The sequence below is a fragment of the Onychostruthus taczanowskii genome, unplaced genomic scaffold, assembly GCF_017590055.1.
Source record: "Onychostruthus taczanowskii isolate IOZ18803 unplaced genomic scaffold, ASM1759005v1 scaffold9, whole genome shotgun sequence".
Taxonomy (NCBI): Eukaryota; Metazoa; Chordata; class Aves; order Passeriformes; family Passeridae; genus Onychostruthus; species Onychostruthus taczanowskii.
Window position 1 is genome coordinate 113,495 of NW_024506993.1, and position 17,652 is coordinate 131,146.

General features: G+C 35.6%; 1 protein-coding gene across 9 annotated transcripts in view; it reads left to right on the forward strand.

Annotated features, from left to right (window-relative positions):
- The window catches only part of NR2C2 (nuclear receptor subfamily 2 group C member 2), a 36,707-nt gene that overhangs the window by 12,713 nt on the left and 6,342 nt on the right, over positions 1–17,652 (forward strand). For 6 of the 9 annotated variants that reach the window (XM_041425776.1, XM_041425774.1, XM_041425771.1 and 3 more), the window contains 11 exons: positions 362–562; positions 1,855–1,957; positions 2,986–3,165; positions 4,908–5,055; positions 7,118–7,211; positions 7,624–7,757; positions 10,336–10,513; positions 10,785–10,906; positions 11,425–11,564; positions 14,510–14,647; positions 16,195–16,300. In XM_041425776.1, the coding sequence (XP_041281710.1) occupies positions 362–562; positions 1,855–1,957; positions 2,986–3,165; positions 4,908–5,055; positions 7,118–7,211; positions 7,624–7,757; positions 10,336–10,513; positions 10,785–10,906; positions 11,425–11,564; positions 14,510–14,647; positions 16,195–16,300 (1,544 nt within the window). The remainder of the gene's footprint in view (positions 1–361; positions 563–1,854; positions 1,958–2,985; positions 3,166–4,907; positions 5,056–7,117; positions 7,212–7,623; positions 7,758–10,335; positions 10,514–10,784; positions 10,907–11,424; positions 11,565–14,509; positions 14,648–16,194; positions 16,301–17,652) is intronic. The other 3 variants (XM_041425777.1, XM_041425779.1, XM_041425780.1) reach the window with 3 other exon arrangements.

Consider the following 17,652-nt stretch of genomic DNA (forward strand, 5'->3'; position numbering starts at 1 on the left):
ATACTAGTGCATGTTGATACGGTTATTCTACCAGGCAAAATAGAGATCATGCTACCAGACAACTGCATCAGAAATAGAAACCTTCCATCATAACAGAATCTTGAGAATCAGTGTGTGAAACAATAAGGCTGCCTGATTCCATCTTTTGTTGATAACTTTAGGGAGTGACATCTTACGCAAAATACGTAGGTAGAAAATGCATTGGTAAATGTTAACTGGGGAACATCTCCTTAGTGCCATTTATAAAGAAAAATTTGAGAGAGCTTCTTCGTCATTTTTCACTGATATAATTCTGAGATGGAATGAAAGATTTTAAAACATAATATTTACTGTGGTGACAAATTTCTTCAATGTTTTACAGATTGTGACAGATCAGCAAACAGGTCAGAAAATTCAAATAGTGACAGCAGTGGATTCAGCTGTGTCTCCAAAGCAACAGTTCATTTTAGCTAGTCCAGATGGAACTGGTGCAGGAAAGGTGATCTTGGCAACACCTGAGACATCTAATGCCAAGCAGCTTATCTTTACCACCACAGACAACATTGTGCCAGGCAGAATTCAGGTAAGTACAGTAATTTAGGTAAATCATGGAATTTTGGTTTTGTTTTTTTTTTGGTTTTTTTTTTTGTTTTTTTTTGTTTTTTTGTTTTTTTTTGTTTTTTTTGTTTTTTTTTTGTTTTTGTTTTTGTTTTTTTTTTGTTGTTTCTAAATTAAGTCTGAATTGCTTTAAGACCAATTGCAGTAGTTTTTTCATGACATGGATCAGACATAATAATTTTAAGCTTCATTGTTCAATCATAAATCCTTCAGTCTTCACCTACCTCATGTATTCCATTGCACTCATCGTCCCTCGTTGTGTGTTCTCATTCAGGTTACAAAGACATAAGGAAATCCTTAAGACAGTGCTTGTGAGAAGTGCCAGGATTTCTCAGTGTAAGATTCACTGATACAGAGATACAACTCACCTGAGCAAATTTATATGAGTTCGTACTTTACATTCAGTATTGCAGACACTTTACATTAGTACCTTACATTCAGACATTGCAATAAAGCTCTGTTATGTTTTTTGTGGGTCTTGAGCATAATCTGCATGAATTGAAGCTTTACAAAGCCAATGATGTAACTAATAATCTACCTCTCATGAAATTTCAGATTTCTTCCTAGCGGTCTTAAAAAAAAAGAATAAAACAAATGAGAAAGTGCCTGGTCTCTCTTGTTACTGTTACAATGGAGAATATTTTGCAGGAAGAGGAGTAACTTTTACATAAATATTTTTTAAATGTTATTAAAAGTATTCTAAAATTCATTTTTCCATGCTAAATAGTATAACTGACATTACAGAGGGATTGGGTTTTTAAATTTTTATTGGTTAAATGAGACTTCAGAACAGAAGTTTTGGAATCCAAGGCCTTTGGAAGCTAAAGTGTTTTCTATGGTAGATCTGAGCTCCAGGCTATCCCCTCTGAACCACACATCACTCATAGCTAGAGAAGAGATAGATGGGAACAGCATCTGAAGGCCAACTGTCTTTGGCTAAAATATAGCAGCTGCTTGAGGGTATTTGCAAGAAGGGAAAAATACTCTTGATTGCACAAGTGAGGAAACATTTGTAATAAACAAAGCTAGCAGTTTTATTTGCAATTTGTTTTGATATGACTGTTTCAAAAGTCTCTCTATTATCAGTAAGAACTCTCATAAAATTGCATTTTATACTACTTAATTTCATTCCACATGCCATACTTATTGATAAATTCAGTCCCCTCTTAGCTGATACACCAATCTTGTTCTATAGTTAAGATTCCTTATCTTTATATCTGGCTAATTACATCTTTTTGTTCTGGAATTTTGCTTTAGATAGTGACAGACTCTGCTTCAGTGGAACGCCTGCTAGGAAAAACTGATGTTCAGCGGCCCCAGGTAGTAGAATATTGTGTAGTCTGTGGTGATAAAGCATCAGGTAAGGAACCTACAAAGTGGTATTGAAGAAACTTGCTTGAAAGGATGACTGGGATGAAGATATGATTTTTCATGTGCTTTAACTGATTTTAGTTATAATCATGGAATAGCAATTGAGTTTTTAAATGGAAAAATGTACTCTGTATCTATACACAAAAAATAGCTAAACTCTGCTTGGAAGAATATTAGGTTTTCTCCTTGAACTAAAGCATATGATAAATTGGCTTTAAGACAAAATAATGATTAAATTGCTCCTCGTAATTGAGAATGACTGCTTGAAGCACGTAGTCCAGTTCCCCACACTGACGTGCAACCATGAAATAAACATGTCACCTAAAATTGTCTACTCCAAGAAAATGCTTCTTAGTGCTCTCTAACAATCTTAATCCTGGTAGATTTTGTTCTTCTACTATCACAAAGCCAGGCAAGCAGACATTACATGAATCCTCAGTGCTTCAGATCCATGCAGTAACAAGGAATCTTAAGATAAAATTTTTATATTAGTCAAGGGGGTGTTCTGTGCTTTCATCCCAGAGAGGACACCCTTCTGTCTCTTTTTCTCACTTTCTTTTACTTTTTTAAGTGTTTATGAAATTAAAACAATACCAGAATTAATATGGACAGGAAACTTAAATTAAGATTGCATTTTAAATTTTGGTGTAAAATTACTTGTTTTCTGAAATTATTAGAGCTCTTAGCTGATAGATTCTCTAAATGTATCCTATAGTCTGTAACCGCAGATAGAATTGTATCTGTACTTACTCAGAGTGGGAACCACACATTCATCAACTGCACATCCAGAAATATCCTGAGCCTTCCTCTCTTCTCTCCACTCTCTCATCAAAACCCCTGACAATAGGTAAATCAAAAATATCTTGTGAGACTGTAGTAATGCTTTCATGGTCCAAAATGCTGGCACAAATTCAAAAGAAATTTAACGGGTGACTTACAGTGTTTTACTTGGTTAAAATGTATATTTCTATGCTAAAATATAAGTAATTCCCACCTGATAATATATATGTTTCCTAGGTCGTCATTATGGTGCTGTCAGTTGTGAGGGATGCAAAGGTTTCTTTAAAAGGAGTGTAAGGAAGAATTTGACCTACAGTTGTCGTAGCAACCAGGACTGTATCATCAATAAACACCATCGGAATCGATGCCAGTTTTGTAGGCTTAAGAAATGTCTAGAGATGGGCATGAAAATGGAATGTGAGTGTTAAGTACTCATTGTGATATTGTGCCTACCAAATAACAATTATGTGGACTACCACTCGTTAGTGCGTTCTCTCTGTTTTGGTATATGTTGCTTGAAGGAAATAGAACGTTTTGGCAGCATCTAGCGCACCTTTCTTTCATCACCATTTTATATCTGAGGTGCAGTAGTGGTTTGTTTTGAACTATGTCTCCAAGTGCTGTTGTCTTTGAGGAGCCCAGTTACAGCATCACTTACAATGCATGTTCCAAACACAGTGTATGTTTATAACAGAAAATTTTTTTACATGGATTGACACAAGTCTGAGTCTAATACTCTGTTTTGAGAATCTGCTTTCCTTCCAGTTTATTTTTGCGACTTTTTCAGCCAGTGATAGAAAATAGTTAGTCTTTTTTTTCCCCCTCTTTTTAAATTTTTATGTTAACTTGATAATTTGTGAGCAGTGTTTTATGAGGCATTGTATAAACTGTCATATGTTTTAAAATATGCTTTCATGTTTGTATGTAGTACCTCATACATTTCCAGTGCTAGCAGCCAAACACTTGTTTCAATATATTTTTGTCTTCAGTTTATATCACGTGTTCTTCAATTTAGCACTATGTGAAACAATTACAAGGTTGTTTTGTGATCTGATCTCAGCAGGGTAAGTTCCAGCCACTGAGTTCAAGGGAGGCAGAACTTTAAGCTGTAAATAGGAACATAATTGTTATATTTGCACTCTGAAACCCCTGACCTGTTGTGATGATTCTGTTGCTTTGCACGCAATGTGCTGAATATGAGACATTTGTACAAGAAAAACTGCTGCAGTTCCAGAAAGTAAACCTTTCTTATTCCAGTATGATTAGGGTGTATGTTTACTGACTTCACTGGCTTTGGGTCAGGCCTCTGATTAATTTATATGTGTTCACTAAGCCAATAAATTTGATATGCCAACTTTGAAGCCCCTAAATTTTGCTAATAATAACAATAGCAAAAATAAAATCAGGAACTAAGTAACTCTTGCTGGTTACGAGGATAATGTTCTGTAATATGTTTAATAATAGTATTTTAATAATATAAAGATGCACTTTTGATTTTCTTTAAAAGTCTAAAAGTAACTGCTTCTTCCTTTTTTAATTAAAAAATTTGCTGCACTTGTTCGCACTTCAGTGACTGAACTTAGTTTGCTTAAATTCTCAAGTATAAATGTAGATTATAAATGGGTTAGTTTTGGAACACTCTTCCCTAACTGGGAGGAAATAATGGCTGTGAGTGAAGTGTATGTCATGCAGAGTATCCTCTCAAGGAATTAACCTGCATCTCTTAGGTAACTTGCCTCTCTTGACTTTTTCAGGGTTCCTTTCAGGGTTCGCATTGTTTTTTGTCATCCAGAATAGGAATGTGCCTAGCATTTAGATATAGCTGTGCCCATAAAAAATATATATAAACAAATTGAAAACACAGTCTGTAGAATCTTTCATCTTCTCAAATGCAGAAAAAAGAGCAATATTTTATTCCAGATCAGCAAAACTTGAAGCAAAAGATCAATCTGTGACTTTCTTAGTTAAAAGTATATATAAAAATACACATACTCACAGATGTAGTGACATTGCAGCCTGTGTTTCTTCACTCTTGGTACTGAATTTCCAGTTTTGAACTGAGCTGGTACACAATCATAACTGCAGGAATTTTATTTACTTTTTGTATTTTTTGTTTGAATTATTTCCTTTCAAATCTGTATGTTTCTATCTTTATGTAGCGGTTCAAAGTGAAAGAAAGCCTTTTGATGTGCAACGTGAAAAACCAACCAACTGTGCAGCCTCTACTGAAAAAATCTATATAAGAAAAGATCTTCGAAGCCCTCTAATAGCAACTCCAACATTTGTGGCAGATAAAGATGGGACACGGTGAGTACCTCAGTTCCATGCATCTTCTTTCACGTTATTTGTGCATATTACTTTGCAGTCACATCTATATTCTTTCTCCCCTGTGCTCTCAGAGGGAACAGAAAAGAACTCTTAATGCACACATCATCTGTTTCCATTACTAAGGCCAATGTAGGTTCTGCTTCTCATGAAAGTTTTCATGTCTGCATACAGGTATGTGGTATTCACATGCCCTCTGAACAGAAAGAAGTTGTGAGAGAAGCAGAGAAGAAGGAAAACATAATTCTTATCTCTCTTGCTGTGCCTGTGTTATGCTAAGGTGGAATGCAGAATGGAGATTGTTTATCCAGAGTGAGGATGTTTTGTTCCCTTGCCCTATCAGGGCCAAGAAGTGTGCGTGTGTTGGACTGTCACCATACAGTCACGAGAGGGTTGAGGGATGAGTGCAGTTCTGTGCAATTGTGAGCAAGGGTGAGTGCAAGGCAGATTCAGTTTAGATGCAATATATATATAGTATAGCATAATAAAGTAATTATTTAGCCTTCTGATGAGGGAGTCAGATGCATCATTTTCTCTCCCCTTGGTCGGGGGTTGCCTGTGCTTTGATACAGGTATGTGGTTTTCAGTTCAGAGCTGGCTCTTGTCCAGGTCAGAGCAATGCAGAACAAGTGAATGATACTCAAGCAGAAAGCATGTAGGCTAATGCTCTGATATATTTGAGTTGGCACTTCCCTGAAATCACATCTGCAAATGGCACAATCAGGCTTCCTTCTCCTAAAGGCAATAGTTAGGGAGACTCAGTGGCTGCTGATTCACATCCCAAGAGACTCGTTTCAACAACAGCAAAACAGTAGCTTCCTTTTACTATAGGGAAGATACTCCAAGGTGGTTCCTGTACCCTGCCGCCACGGCAGTTCCTGCATTCTCAGATGTCTCCGTAGGCAATGGTTGTGAAAATGAAAATCATTACAAACAAAGGCAAGATTTCTTTTTTTTTTCTGAATAGACTAAAAAAAGTCTAGGTTAAATATGACATTTTAAAAACTATAGTTTACAAATGGTTGAGAACTACGTAAAAATTTTATTTTATTCTTCAGTTTTCATATGGGAGGAAGTGTGTGTGTTTAATTTTTCATATACATATTCCTTATTGAACAAATGACACTGCAGTTAGGAAGTTTGGGCTGCAGGTTTCTTGGAGAATTGTTTTTCAGTGTTCTTGTTTGAAAGAAGTACTCACAGAAAATTTGCTTCTTAAAAATTTCCTTGAGCTGCAGATCCATTACAGACCTATAAACACTACTATACTCAGTAAGAACCACTCTGTTATTTATGTGGGATTCAGATTTGCATAATACATGATAATTTGCTGCCTGTGCTTGTTCACAATGATAGCTGTTAGTGTCAGACCCCTTGCACTGTAATGTCCTGCAGCCTTGCACCTGTGTTGTGTGCATTGCTATCATGTTATGGACACTTGGAGCATCACCTAAGTAGCAAGTAAACTTCTTGCTGACTGCAAAGACTTTGCACTGTCTCCCTAAATTAGATACAGGAGAGGGGAAGGATGTTGGGTCAAAAAGCAGCAAAAGTCAAGGCAGCAGAAATTTTATGCAGGCTTTGATTACATGACTGTTTATGACTATATTTTGGAATGTAAAAAATATTTTTATGACTTTTATTCAGTGCTGGCCAGTGTCTTGCTTGGAATACAGAGCTATGCCTTCCTCCAAAGTCTAATATAAAAACTAGAGCTACTAGGTGACTTCTGAGAACATGAGACGACAACAGCTTTCCTTAAAGCAGACTAAACGAGAATAAAAAGCAAATGAGAAGATACGCATTTGGGATGTTGTCATTGTTTTGCACTGGAAATTATAAGATCTTTCAGTCTTTCTGTCTTTCAAGCTACTTTTTGGGAAATGTTTCAGAAAGACTTAAGTCCTGTTAAATTAACTGTAAGCTTCACTAAATTGTTTATTTAAAAACTGGTAATTCCTTTTATGCTCTTATAAGTTGTTACACATTCTTCTGATTAATGGAAAATACTACTGATCATCAGATGCCTTATGCTTTTGAACAGGTCAGCCGGTCTTCTTGATCCGGGAATGCTCGTGAATATTCAGCAGCCTTTGATCAGGGACGATGGTACAGTCCTCCTAACTGCTGATTCCAAGGTATTACTGCTCACTTCAGTTCTGAGATATCTACAAATTTGTTCAGGTTACTTTATCTATTGCACATAGTCTCAAATAGTTGTTGCTCGTCAGAAGATAAGTTTGTGATAAGTGTGAAGAACCACACGAATGGATGTAATAAATTGATCAATAGGATTGTGGTTTCTTTTGGCAAGTATATTTCTGCAAAAGGTGAGCCACAGGTAGTTCTCAATATGATGTCTCATCTGGGACTAGGATTGATAATTAGAATAGGATTTAAAGATAATTGACAGCCATTGTTCTTCCTGGCATTCAGGAAGAAGGAAAAGTTGCATAGGGGAAAAAGAACAAAAAGATTGAAAATGGGGGGGAAATTATATATGACATAGTAACTATAATTTGATTTACTAATACAGTGTTTCCTTTTTAGGCTGAAACAAGCCAGGGTGCCTTAGGAACACTGGCAAATGTTGTAACATCTCTCGCTAATCTCAGTGAGTCACTAAATAATGGAGATACTTCTGAAATTCAACAAGAAGAGCAATCTGCAAGTGAGATTACACGGTATGCATTTATATTTACACCTTATTTAGTAATTTGTGTTCTATGTGGTGTATCCTTGCACTCATTCACTAAAGGAATTTGGCATTATTACACCAGACACAGTATAGATTGCCAGATTGCCCCTACTTTGAAACAAAATGCCAGTTCTTTAGAAATCAGTTTTGGCTCTTGCCCTCTTTTGAAGAACTGTGTCCTGTGTTACAAATGTAGTGTTTTAAAGCTAGACCAGATTTGGTTCTCAAAAACATAATAAATGACTAGCTTTTGACCTTGAAAGACTCTGAGAATAGCAACATTTCAGTGACATTTTATTTCACAGGTGTGTTTTATGTAAGCTTCTCCTGTGCAATGCTTGTGCCCTAAGCCCTGCTTTTAGGAGTCTGCATTACTGCAGATTTATTTTTGAGATTGTGCTGCCATAATGGCATCTACATCTCATGGTAATGTAAATTTAGAAAGAGATTGAAATCTTTCTTTTCTTAATGAAAAATATATGAAAAAGGAGCATGGAATATTAAAATTTCCAGCACAACTTAAGATTTGCAAGGCTGGGATTTTTTTTTTGTTGGATGCTTTTGGTTGTGTTTTTTGTGGGAGGGAGGCAGGTTGGTTGAATTTAGCAGTATAGGTTAATAAGATAAAATACTCAGAACTCTCCACTGTTTCTCAAAAAGATGATTTTTAGGAGGAGCTTAACTGTCGTGGTTTAAGAATGGTATTCTCCAATTTAATGTTCACTCTTAAACTATGCTGCCACTCACTCCCCCCTCCCTCTCCAGTCAGAGGCACAAAAGGCAGAGGTCATAGGTTGAAATACGAGCAATTTACTGGAAACAGGAATGAGACTAGGAAACAAACAGTAACAGCAAAATGAAACAGTAACAGCAACAACATTAATAACAAAAGGTGTAAGAAAAATTATTTACACAGAACAGCCCCTGACAATAAAGAAAGTGACAGTCTGCCCACTACACCGACTGGAAAACACCTCTCTGGGGGGAGAGAGAGAGAGCGTGAGAGCGAGAAGGACATTAATTAATGTCCATCTGGGCTGGCTGCATTTAAAGGCAGTATAATGGGTAGTTACCCAGAGAACAGTATCTTGTTTTCCATCAATTAAGGCTGTTAAGTCTTTGAATTCTTCAAGTGGAGTGAATTAATATTTTAAAATACTTAACACTGCAATGTCAGCTTATGTCAGCCTCTTATTCCTTCTTTAAAGCAGAAAAAAATTCTATAAATATCTCTTCCCCAAAAAAATCTTGACAAAAAAATGGCAAAGAAGCACTATACCGTAATACTGTCCTCTGGTATGAAACTGGAATACAAAATTCTTCTTTACATTTAAGTTCTGTTAATCCAGAGAGAATTTACAGTGATCTGTTTGGGTAATGATCCAGTAACAGCTTGAATATAAAGAAGACCAGGGACCAGTCTCTCTTGTGTTACTGTCATAAGACTTTTAAGGCTCTATGTATATGTGGGAGATCAGGAGTGCCTGCCCATATTTCATCTTAACGGAAAGGAAATTCAGGCATATTATCTAGAAGAAAACCACACTGTTCTCCACTGTTCCAAAAAGCTGGAGATCAAGGATGGGGACAAGGACAGGGACTTTGTTGTTCAGAATACATCTGGTCTGTAACCCTCACCAAATCTGTAAGAAGGGGGACAGTGAATGCTAAGTGCAAGAGGACTGTTGAGATTTATGCCCAGAAGACAGCGAAGCCTCACACAGCTGCTCCCTCAGTCCAGTGGGACTGGTGATAGAATCAGAAGGGCAGAAGTGAGAAAACTCGTGGCTTGAGATAAAGACAGTTTAATATGTGAAGCAAAAGCCACACACACAAGAAAAGTAAAGGAATTCATTCACTGCCTTCCCTGGGCAGTCAGGTGTTCAGCCACCTCCAGGACAGCAGGGCTCCACCATGTGTAACAGTTACTTCCAAAGACAAATGCTATCACTCCAAAGATCCCCCCACTTCCTCTTTCTCCCCTCTTTATATGTGTGGCATCACAAAGTATGGAATAATCCTTGTATCGGCTGGGGTCAGCTGTCCTGCATGTGTCACCTCCAAACTTCTTATGCATGCCCACCTTCCTCACTGAAGGGAGGACAAGAAGCAGAAAAGGCCTTTACACTGTGCAAGCACTGCTGTGCATAACAAAAACATCTCTACATTATCAACATTGTTTTCAGTACAAATCCAAAATGTAGCCCCATACTAGCTTCTTTAAGTGAAGAAAATTAACTCTATCCCAGCTGCAACTAGCACAGCACAAGGCCCCTTTACTAGTTCAAATACTAGGATAAAACTATCAGCAGGATTTACAGTATGAACTCCTTCCCTTACAGGGAGATCTTTTACCAGTAATAGGTGGGCACATATATTTGTTTTACTAATGCCCAAAGAGGGACCAAATTGTCATGAAAAGTCTGACCTTGTGTCATCCTAAAGAGTTCTTGTGTATGTTGCCTCTAAGTGGAAATATTTCACAGCATTTAATTTGAGCACTATGAAATTTTTAACATCTAAGGAAGCACTCTTTGATTGCTTACTAATTTTTTATTTTTTAGGGCATTTGATACTTTGGCTAAGGCACTTAATACTACAGATGGTACAACAGCTCATAACTTGGCAGATGGGATGGATCCTACAGGAGGAGGGAATATTCATGTAATCAGTAGAGATCAGTCAACACCAATTATTGAAGTGGAAGGACCCCTACTTACAGATACACATGTCACATTTAAGGTATGTGCTTATTTAAATGTCTTATTAAAAAAACTAATGCTTAAGATGTATGAGCTCCTACATAACTTCTTGTCTTGTATTCCCAATTTGCATTCCTTGCCAGTAGTAATGAGTTGTTTAGTACAATTTTCCTTTGACAACTTCTTGTCGCACTGTTGATTGTGATGGACTATGAGAGTAGTTTGAATGTTTTTGCTAGTTATTTCACCGATGATAAAAACTGATTTGTGTCTGAACTATATGTGTTTTACTGTACTTTTATATTTTGCAGCTCACAATGCCCAGTCCGATGCCAGAGTACCTTAATGTACACTACATCTGTGAGTCAGCATCACGACTCCTTTTCCTCTCTATGCACTGGGCTAGGTCCATACCTGCATTTCAAGCTCTTGGGTAAATGGACATACTCCATTTGAATGGTTTGCTTTTGAATGAATTTAAGCACTGATCTGAACATTTCCCAGCTATTTTGAACTTTTCAGTTACAATATTGTTTAATTTTTAATTAATATTTTAAAATGTGTGAAGATTATGCAGTATTCCCTGTTTTGAAGAATAAAATAGAAGAGGCAGAGGGGAGGGTAACTGCAATATCCGATGTTACTGTGGTTACAGAAACTAAAGCCAAATCAAAAGCAAGCATTAATTTGTAGAAATTAAATGCTTGCTTTTGATACCTTGCTAAAGAATGGATAAGCACCATTTCACAGATAACCCGAAATGGTTTCCCATAGTCTGTAATTTCTGTTTCTTGAAATACTTGTAATATGCTAATATACGCCTGTTACCAAAAAGTTTTGCAATAGATTAATCCTTATTATGAATTGTTATGCATAACATAATTATACACAGGGCAATACCAAGCTGATATGCAAACTACCCAGCATTGTTTGATTTTCTGCTGTTTACAGGCAGGACTGTAATACGAGCCTCGTGCGTGCCTGCTGGAACGAACTGTTTACCTTGGGGCTGGCACAGTGTGCACAGGTGATGAATCTGTCGACTATCCTGGGAGCGATTGTCAACCACCTCCAGAACAGCATACAAGAAGGTATGTAACCAGTACTGCTAACAATACAGGGATGTTTGGATGACATTGCTCACAAGGTGTTTCCCCAGCAGTAGCAGAATTGTTTACCAGGAGCCAGGAGAAGGTGAAGCTTTCTCTTGCATAATTATTTTTCCCCTGGAGATCTACAGTTTTGTTGCACTCTCCTCACAGGGATGTCTGTGGGACAGAAGCGTCCGTAGAGGCAAGGGGGCCTTCTGTGCATGACTGATATTACCGAGAAAGACAGTACATCCTAAAATACTCCTTGGATGTGCTCAGAGAGTTTTCCTCCCATCCAGATGTATGTTTTTTCCTCTTAGAAAAATGAGATCCTCTTTGAAACCACACCAGACTTTTTCCTTCTAGAACTTTCCTTCTCCTCTTTGTGGTGTAGAAACACAGCATTTGCCAATTATCACAACAAGCATATTCTTGTATGTACAATGGTTTTGGATACTACTGTAATGCAATAATGATTAATGTATTTTGAAGTGCTCTTGAAGCATTAAGCAACCTAATTTCTTGACATTCTTAACAAGATGTATGTGATTTTATTTTTTAATTCAATGTTGGTCTGTTGATAATGATGATTATATCTAGAATGGATGAAAATATGTTATATTTGCTTTTTTTTTGTTCTTTAAAGACCCTTCCAATCAGAAGGATTGATTAGCATGAAAATAATATTCATTTTTAAGAGGAGGAAGAAAACAATACTAGCAGTTTTAAACTCTGCAAACACAGCATAAAAAATGAAAACTACTTTAAATTTACATGTCCATTAAAAGCAATTATAGAATACTATTTGGTACCAATGTTTTATGGTACCTTTTTTTAATAACTTTTTTTATAGTATCATTATTGTGCACACAGCAAAAATCAGAAAATAGGTTTTTACTGAGGAGAGTAAAACAGATGTATTTTTCTACAGCTGAAGGTTATTAAATATTTTTCCAGCTATCTTCTTTGTATATTTTATAGTTCTACAATCAAGTTTTAATCGACTTAATTAGCTTCATCATGATAAAGTAAATTAGACTGAAATTTGATTCTTTAATGGACAGTATGCTTTAATTGCTTTCATAATGAATATGGAGTTTTTTCTTATTTTGTTTGTTTTTTTTTTTTTTTTGGGGGGTTTTTTGGGGGTTTTTTTTTTTTGTTTTGGGTTTTTTTTGGGTTTTTTTTTTTGTTTTTGTTTGTTGGGTTTTTTTGTTTTGGTTTGTTTTCTCATTTTCTCAAGAGAGTATGGACAGTCCCAAAATACAACAGAGTGCTGCTCCTTTCCTGCACAGAGAGGCAAAAGTTGAAAAGATCAATAGGAAAACCTGCATATTGGATGTTGTATGCAAAGTTAGGCTTTATATCTATTTCAGAATGCAAAGAGCTGTCTATTCCACCTTTGTTCCAAGCAGCGGAGAGGAGTAAGTGGCAGGGCTATTGCAGCTGGTTCCACTTCTGTTCTTATGCATCAATATTGTAAAAAAATTTTTTTTCTGTAACCTGTACTTGCACTCATACTGCATTAGCTGAGACCAGCCAATAAAAGAGGATCATTAGTGTTATTTATCTATTCTGCAAAGTTATCATGTTATATTGTGTATTATACCTTCAAAATTCAAAACAAAGTGAAGAAATTTCAGAACTTCATTTATTTATTAGTGATGAAGTTACTTAGAGACTCTGGAATTCTAGTTTGCTTTTCCTGAGTTTTTCTGGACCATATTTTCCCACTTAATACAGGAATAAAAACATTACATTATGTCTATCTTCATCCATCTTCAGTAACTAAAAAATTTGTATCACAATTAATGATTTAAGAAATGTAGATTATGCTTTCATTCTTATTTCAAGACTGTGCAAAAAATGGCTCTTACATTAATTCAATCTTCTTATTGCAGTTTCAGAAAATAGATCAAATAGTAATAAACTATGTCAAAGATTTTGTTTAAGCCACATGGGGTCTAAGCAATCCTATGCACTATTAGCTGTATAGAGAAAAATAAAATATTCAAATTAACATTATATTAAATACTAGCATTGGAGATTATGACTGGAATAAAATTCTAATGTGTTTTTAAAGGAAAGGTTTTATCCCTTGTAAAATGATTTACTTCTGAAGTTTGATAATAGTAATTATATATTCAAAAGTTTGTCTTCAGGTATTATCTAATGTTTTTATTCCTTGACTAGTTTGTAGATATGCAGTCCAATACAAGGCTTTCTATTTACCAAAACAGAAATATCTCCCTTCCTAGTTTAGCAGCTAATACCACTCACTTGTAACAGATCTATAAATAAAATAAATTTTTAAATTGAAATTTTAAGATAGATTACGAACCCAATATAAGGAATGCGATCTTTCAAATGATAGAAGAATCTGTGGATGTGTATTTCAGTGAATTTACCCTATCAGACAGGAAAAAGACTATTTACCATAGCTAATGAAAAGTTCACTCCTAAAAGTGCAGACAGAGGAGAAAGTAGCACTGTCATTTTTGTTCTTGCATTCACTTTTGGAAAGGCTTATTCAATAATGTTTGAATTTAAAATTAGGGTTGCGTGTTAGCACTTCCTTTGTGCTTCTGTTCATTCCCAGAATCACTCTAGCCATTTGTAGAATAATGCACTGTAATTTCAGAATCTCTGCTCAGAACAGTGTATCACTGGAAAAAGTTTGGTGTGGCAGATTATGCTATCCTGGCAACAGGATAACATTCTGCTCTTAGAATGTTCTTAACATTCCGTTTGCTAGCTCTGGGTCTGACTGAACTTTATAAATTCACTTTGCTTTCATAACAATTCAGACCATCCTTACATGTTAAGTGGTTCTAAGACAGCAAAAGACTTGCAAATATCACCTGACTTGGTTTATAAAACTTTATTTGTTAATATATTAGAAATGCTTGAGCTCAGATGAAATAGTAAGCAATATCTTTTTGTAGATAAACTTTCTGGCGACAGAATAAAGCAAGTCATGGAACACATCTGGAAACTTCAGGAGTTCTGTAACAGCATGGCCAAGCTTGATATTGATGGATATGAATATGCATACCTTAAAGCTATAGTCCTTTTTAGCCCTGGTAAGGAATTTAGTAACCATATCTTTTTAAATAATAAGCCTTAATATGTCAATTCTTTAGCATTTTTTAAATTAGACTAATATCTTGAGATGAGACTCATCTGTTCAGTTGCAGATAAAATTATTGTTTCATAATGATTATCACAATATGTGTTTTAAAATAACTTCAGAGCAACATATCCATGTTATCTACAGTTCCAATCTATCAGGTGTTTCCTGTACATCCATCCTAGAAGATTAGATTCTCAAGTTACCTTCAGCTGAGAATCTATGAGTAATAAAGTATCTGGAATGCGTACTAGCAATATTAGTGAGGTAAGTGGTGAGGAGGAGTAGAAGAAATGCATTCTCTGAGTGACAAAAAGAAATTTGTTTCAATTTTAGTATTTTTAATACACTTTTAAGAGGAATAGCTGAAATATGAGCAGAAATACCTATTTTATATGAAACTTCCTCAAAATCTCAAAAACTGAGTGTAAACAGGCTGTCTTCCATTTGTTTTGAAAAAATGACAGCAGATAGCTAAAGTACAGTCAAGTGTTTCTGAAATACGGAAATTTACTCAAAGAAGACACTTGAAATTTTCTGGAATGATTAGGTAAGGACATTAAAGAAACTGGAAGTAGTAGTATTTTTGGCAAAAATGGCAGAATTTTCTAGGACACACAAAGGTTAATCTACAACTGCTGACAGGCTGAGTAAAAGGGAAAGTTTTGCTCTGAAATGCATATTATTTATTTTATTTCAAAGGTATTTACCACTTTGTATTTAATAGAATACAAAGTAAAAGGATATATTGTTATTGGTGTGTTTGCTTGGGGTTTTTTTTTGCATTGATAACTATTTTTCTCTTTGTAATAAAACTTAATTAGAAGATTCTGGTGTCCTGAAATATTCTTTTGAATTTTTCTGGGGAGATTGTCCCATTAGAGTTAAGTTTATTAGGGGTTTTATTTGAGTTGGAAAAGCAAGAAAGTTGGAAAAAAAAAGTTGGAAAAGCAACTACCCAAACTCAAGGTAGCTCTTTCCTATTTCAAGGGAAAAGCAGTTTGGACACAAGAGTGAAGATATTTTGGCATACAATGAGAGGTGATATTTTGTGGGTTTGCTTTTTTTTTGCTCTGATCATGTGGCTGTGTGAGGAGCTGAGGCAGCTGGAATTAAAACATGAGACAGACTTGAAAGATTAAGACATTGATCTGTCCTTAGATACTGCTTAGCCAGCCTAGTTAGAACAAATCACAGAGGCGAACATGTTTACATTGAAACAGGCAAAGTTAAAAACAAATTCTGTGTCATTGCCTGGTACACACGTACAGGCTTAATCTTAGTCCACTTTCTTATGGACACACACAGCTCTAGAGAGAAAAGGGAACAAGCTAATTCTGAAGCCAGGAAGTAAATGCTTACCTTTATACAGCTAGCATGTTAAACATCACAATAACAGAGAAATGTTTCATTGAAATTAAATATTAGAGTCTTATAAATACATTTATTTCACAATGTATAGGGAAACAATCGACATACAGAAATGTTTTGTTTCTTTAGATCACCCTGGTCTGACCAGTTCAACCCAAATAGAAAAATTCCAGGAGAAGGCACAGATGGAATTGCAGGACTATGTACAAAAAACCTATCCAGAAGATACTTATAGGTATTTATTGTCTGAAGTACCCAAAGTAATGTTGTGGGCTGTAGCTAACAGAAGTACAAAATAATGTAATTGATGTTTTTGACATCTGGGGTTTGGGGTTTTTTCTGACTGTGGATGAGAAAGAACTAAAACCTAATTCATAAAAGCAAGCAGGTTTGTTTAAAAATATGTAGAAACAAGAATAGCTGTCTAGCTTCCTCCATGTAAATTAAATTTATTAGTACTTTCTTGGTTTTTGAGGGGTTTTTTTGAGACTCTCATGGTCAGGTATAGAAAAGTAAACAGACTTATTTATTTTTTTAGAGGTTCGGGGGACAACTGCTTCAACTGACTAATTCACACTGCTTCTTTTTTCAAGTTATTATTTTAAAGTCTCTCTGACAACTGAAAGATGATTATCATCCTTGAAATGTTTTTCAAGTTGCATATGCAGAAAAATGTTAGAACTGTCAGTTATAGCCCTTGGAAAAACAACGATTACATATAACAAGGAACAATAACCACTGCTCAAACTTCTGTTAGTGAGAAATTCCCACATGCTACTTATTTTCTCCTCTGGGTTTGTTTGGTTTGGTTTTTTTAATTTCTAAGGACTTCTCTGAAATTATCTAGCTTGCCTTTTTTTCTCTTCTCAACTATTCTGTTTGTTATGTGCTAGAAACAATTACCGTATTTTCTAACAATGTCTGTTAAAATGTAAAATTCCTCAACACAATGATTCTCTGCACTATCAGGGAACTTCTTACCTCTGTCTGCAAGATATACTAGAACCTGTTCTTTTTTACTGTGAAAGGCATCCTTATGTAAAGAAGAAATCCCAAACACTTAAGCACTATCTGAGGGTGGAATAACTAAAAAGGAGAAAAAAACTGTCTGAAAAAGAGAGTTTCTCCCATCTCTGTTTTCTGCACTGATCTTACAGAATTAACACTGTGGTGCGATGAAAATAGGATTCTCCACCTCAGAAATATCCTCAAATCCCACATTCTTCCATGTACAATTGAGGCCTTCTGGTTTGATTAGTGAGAGCTGAATATCTACCATAAAACTAAATATAAAATTTGTTCCATACACTTACTTCTCATAATAGTGTCTCAGAGAAGAAAATCAGAGTTGCATTCCCCAAGCAGTGTCTTGTATTTTAAGTAATAGTGTCTCCATCTCCATGCTCACCCATAGACAAGTTTACAGAACAAATCTGATTATTTCTGAGCAACTGAGATGAGGGACAAGTGTTATAATTTTCATAAAAACAACAGCATAGTTTTAATCTTTTTGCCCTGAATTTTACAAGGTAGGGTATATTAGCAGAATGGACCATAGATGTTTTCCCCATAAATATTCAAGCATTT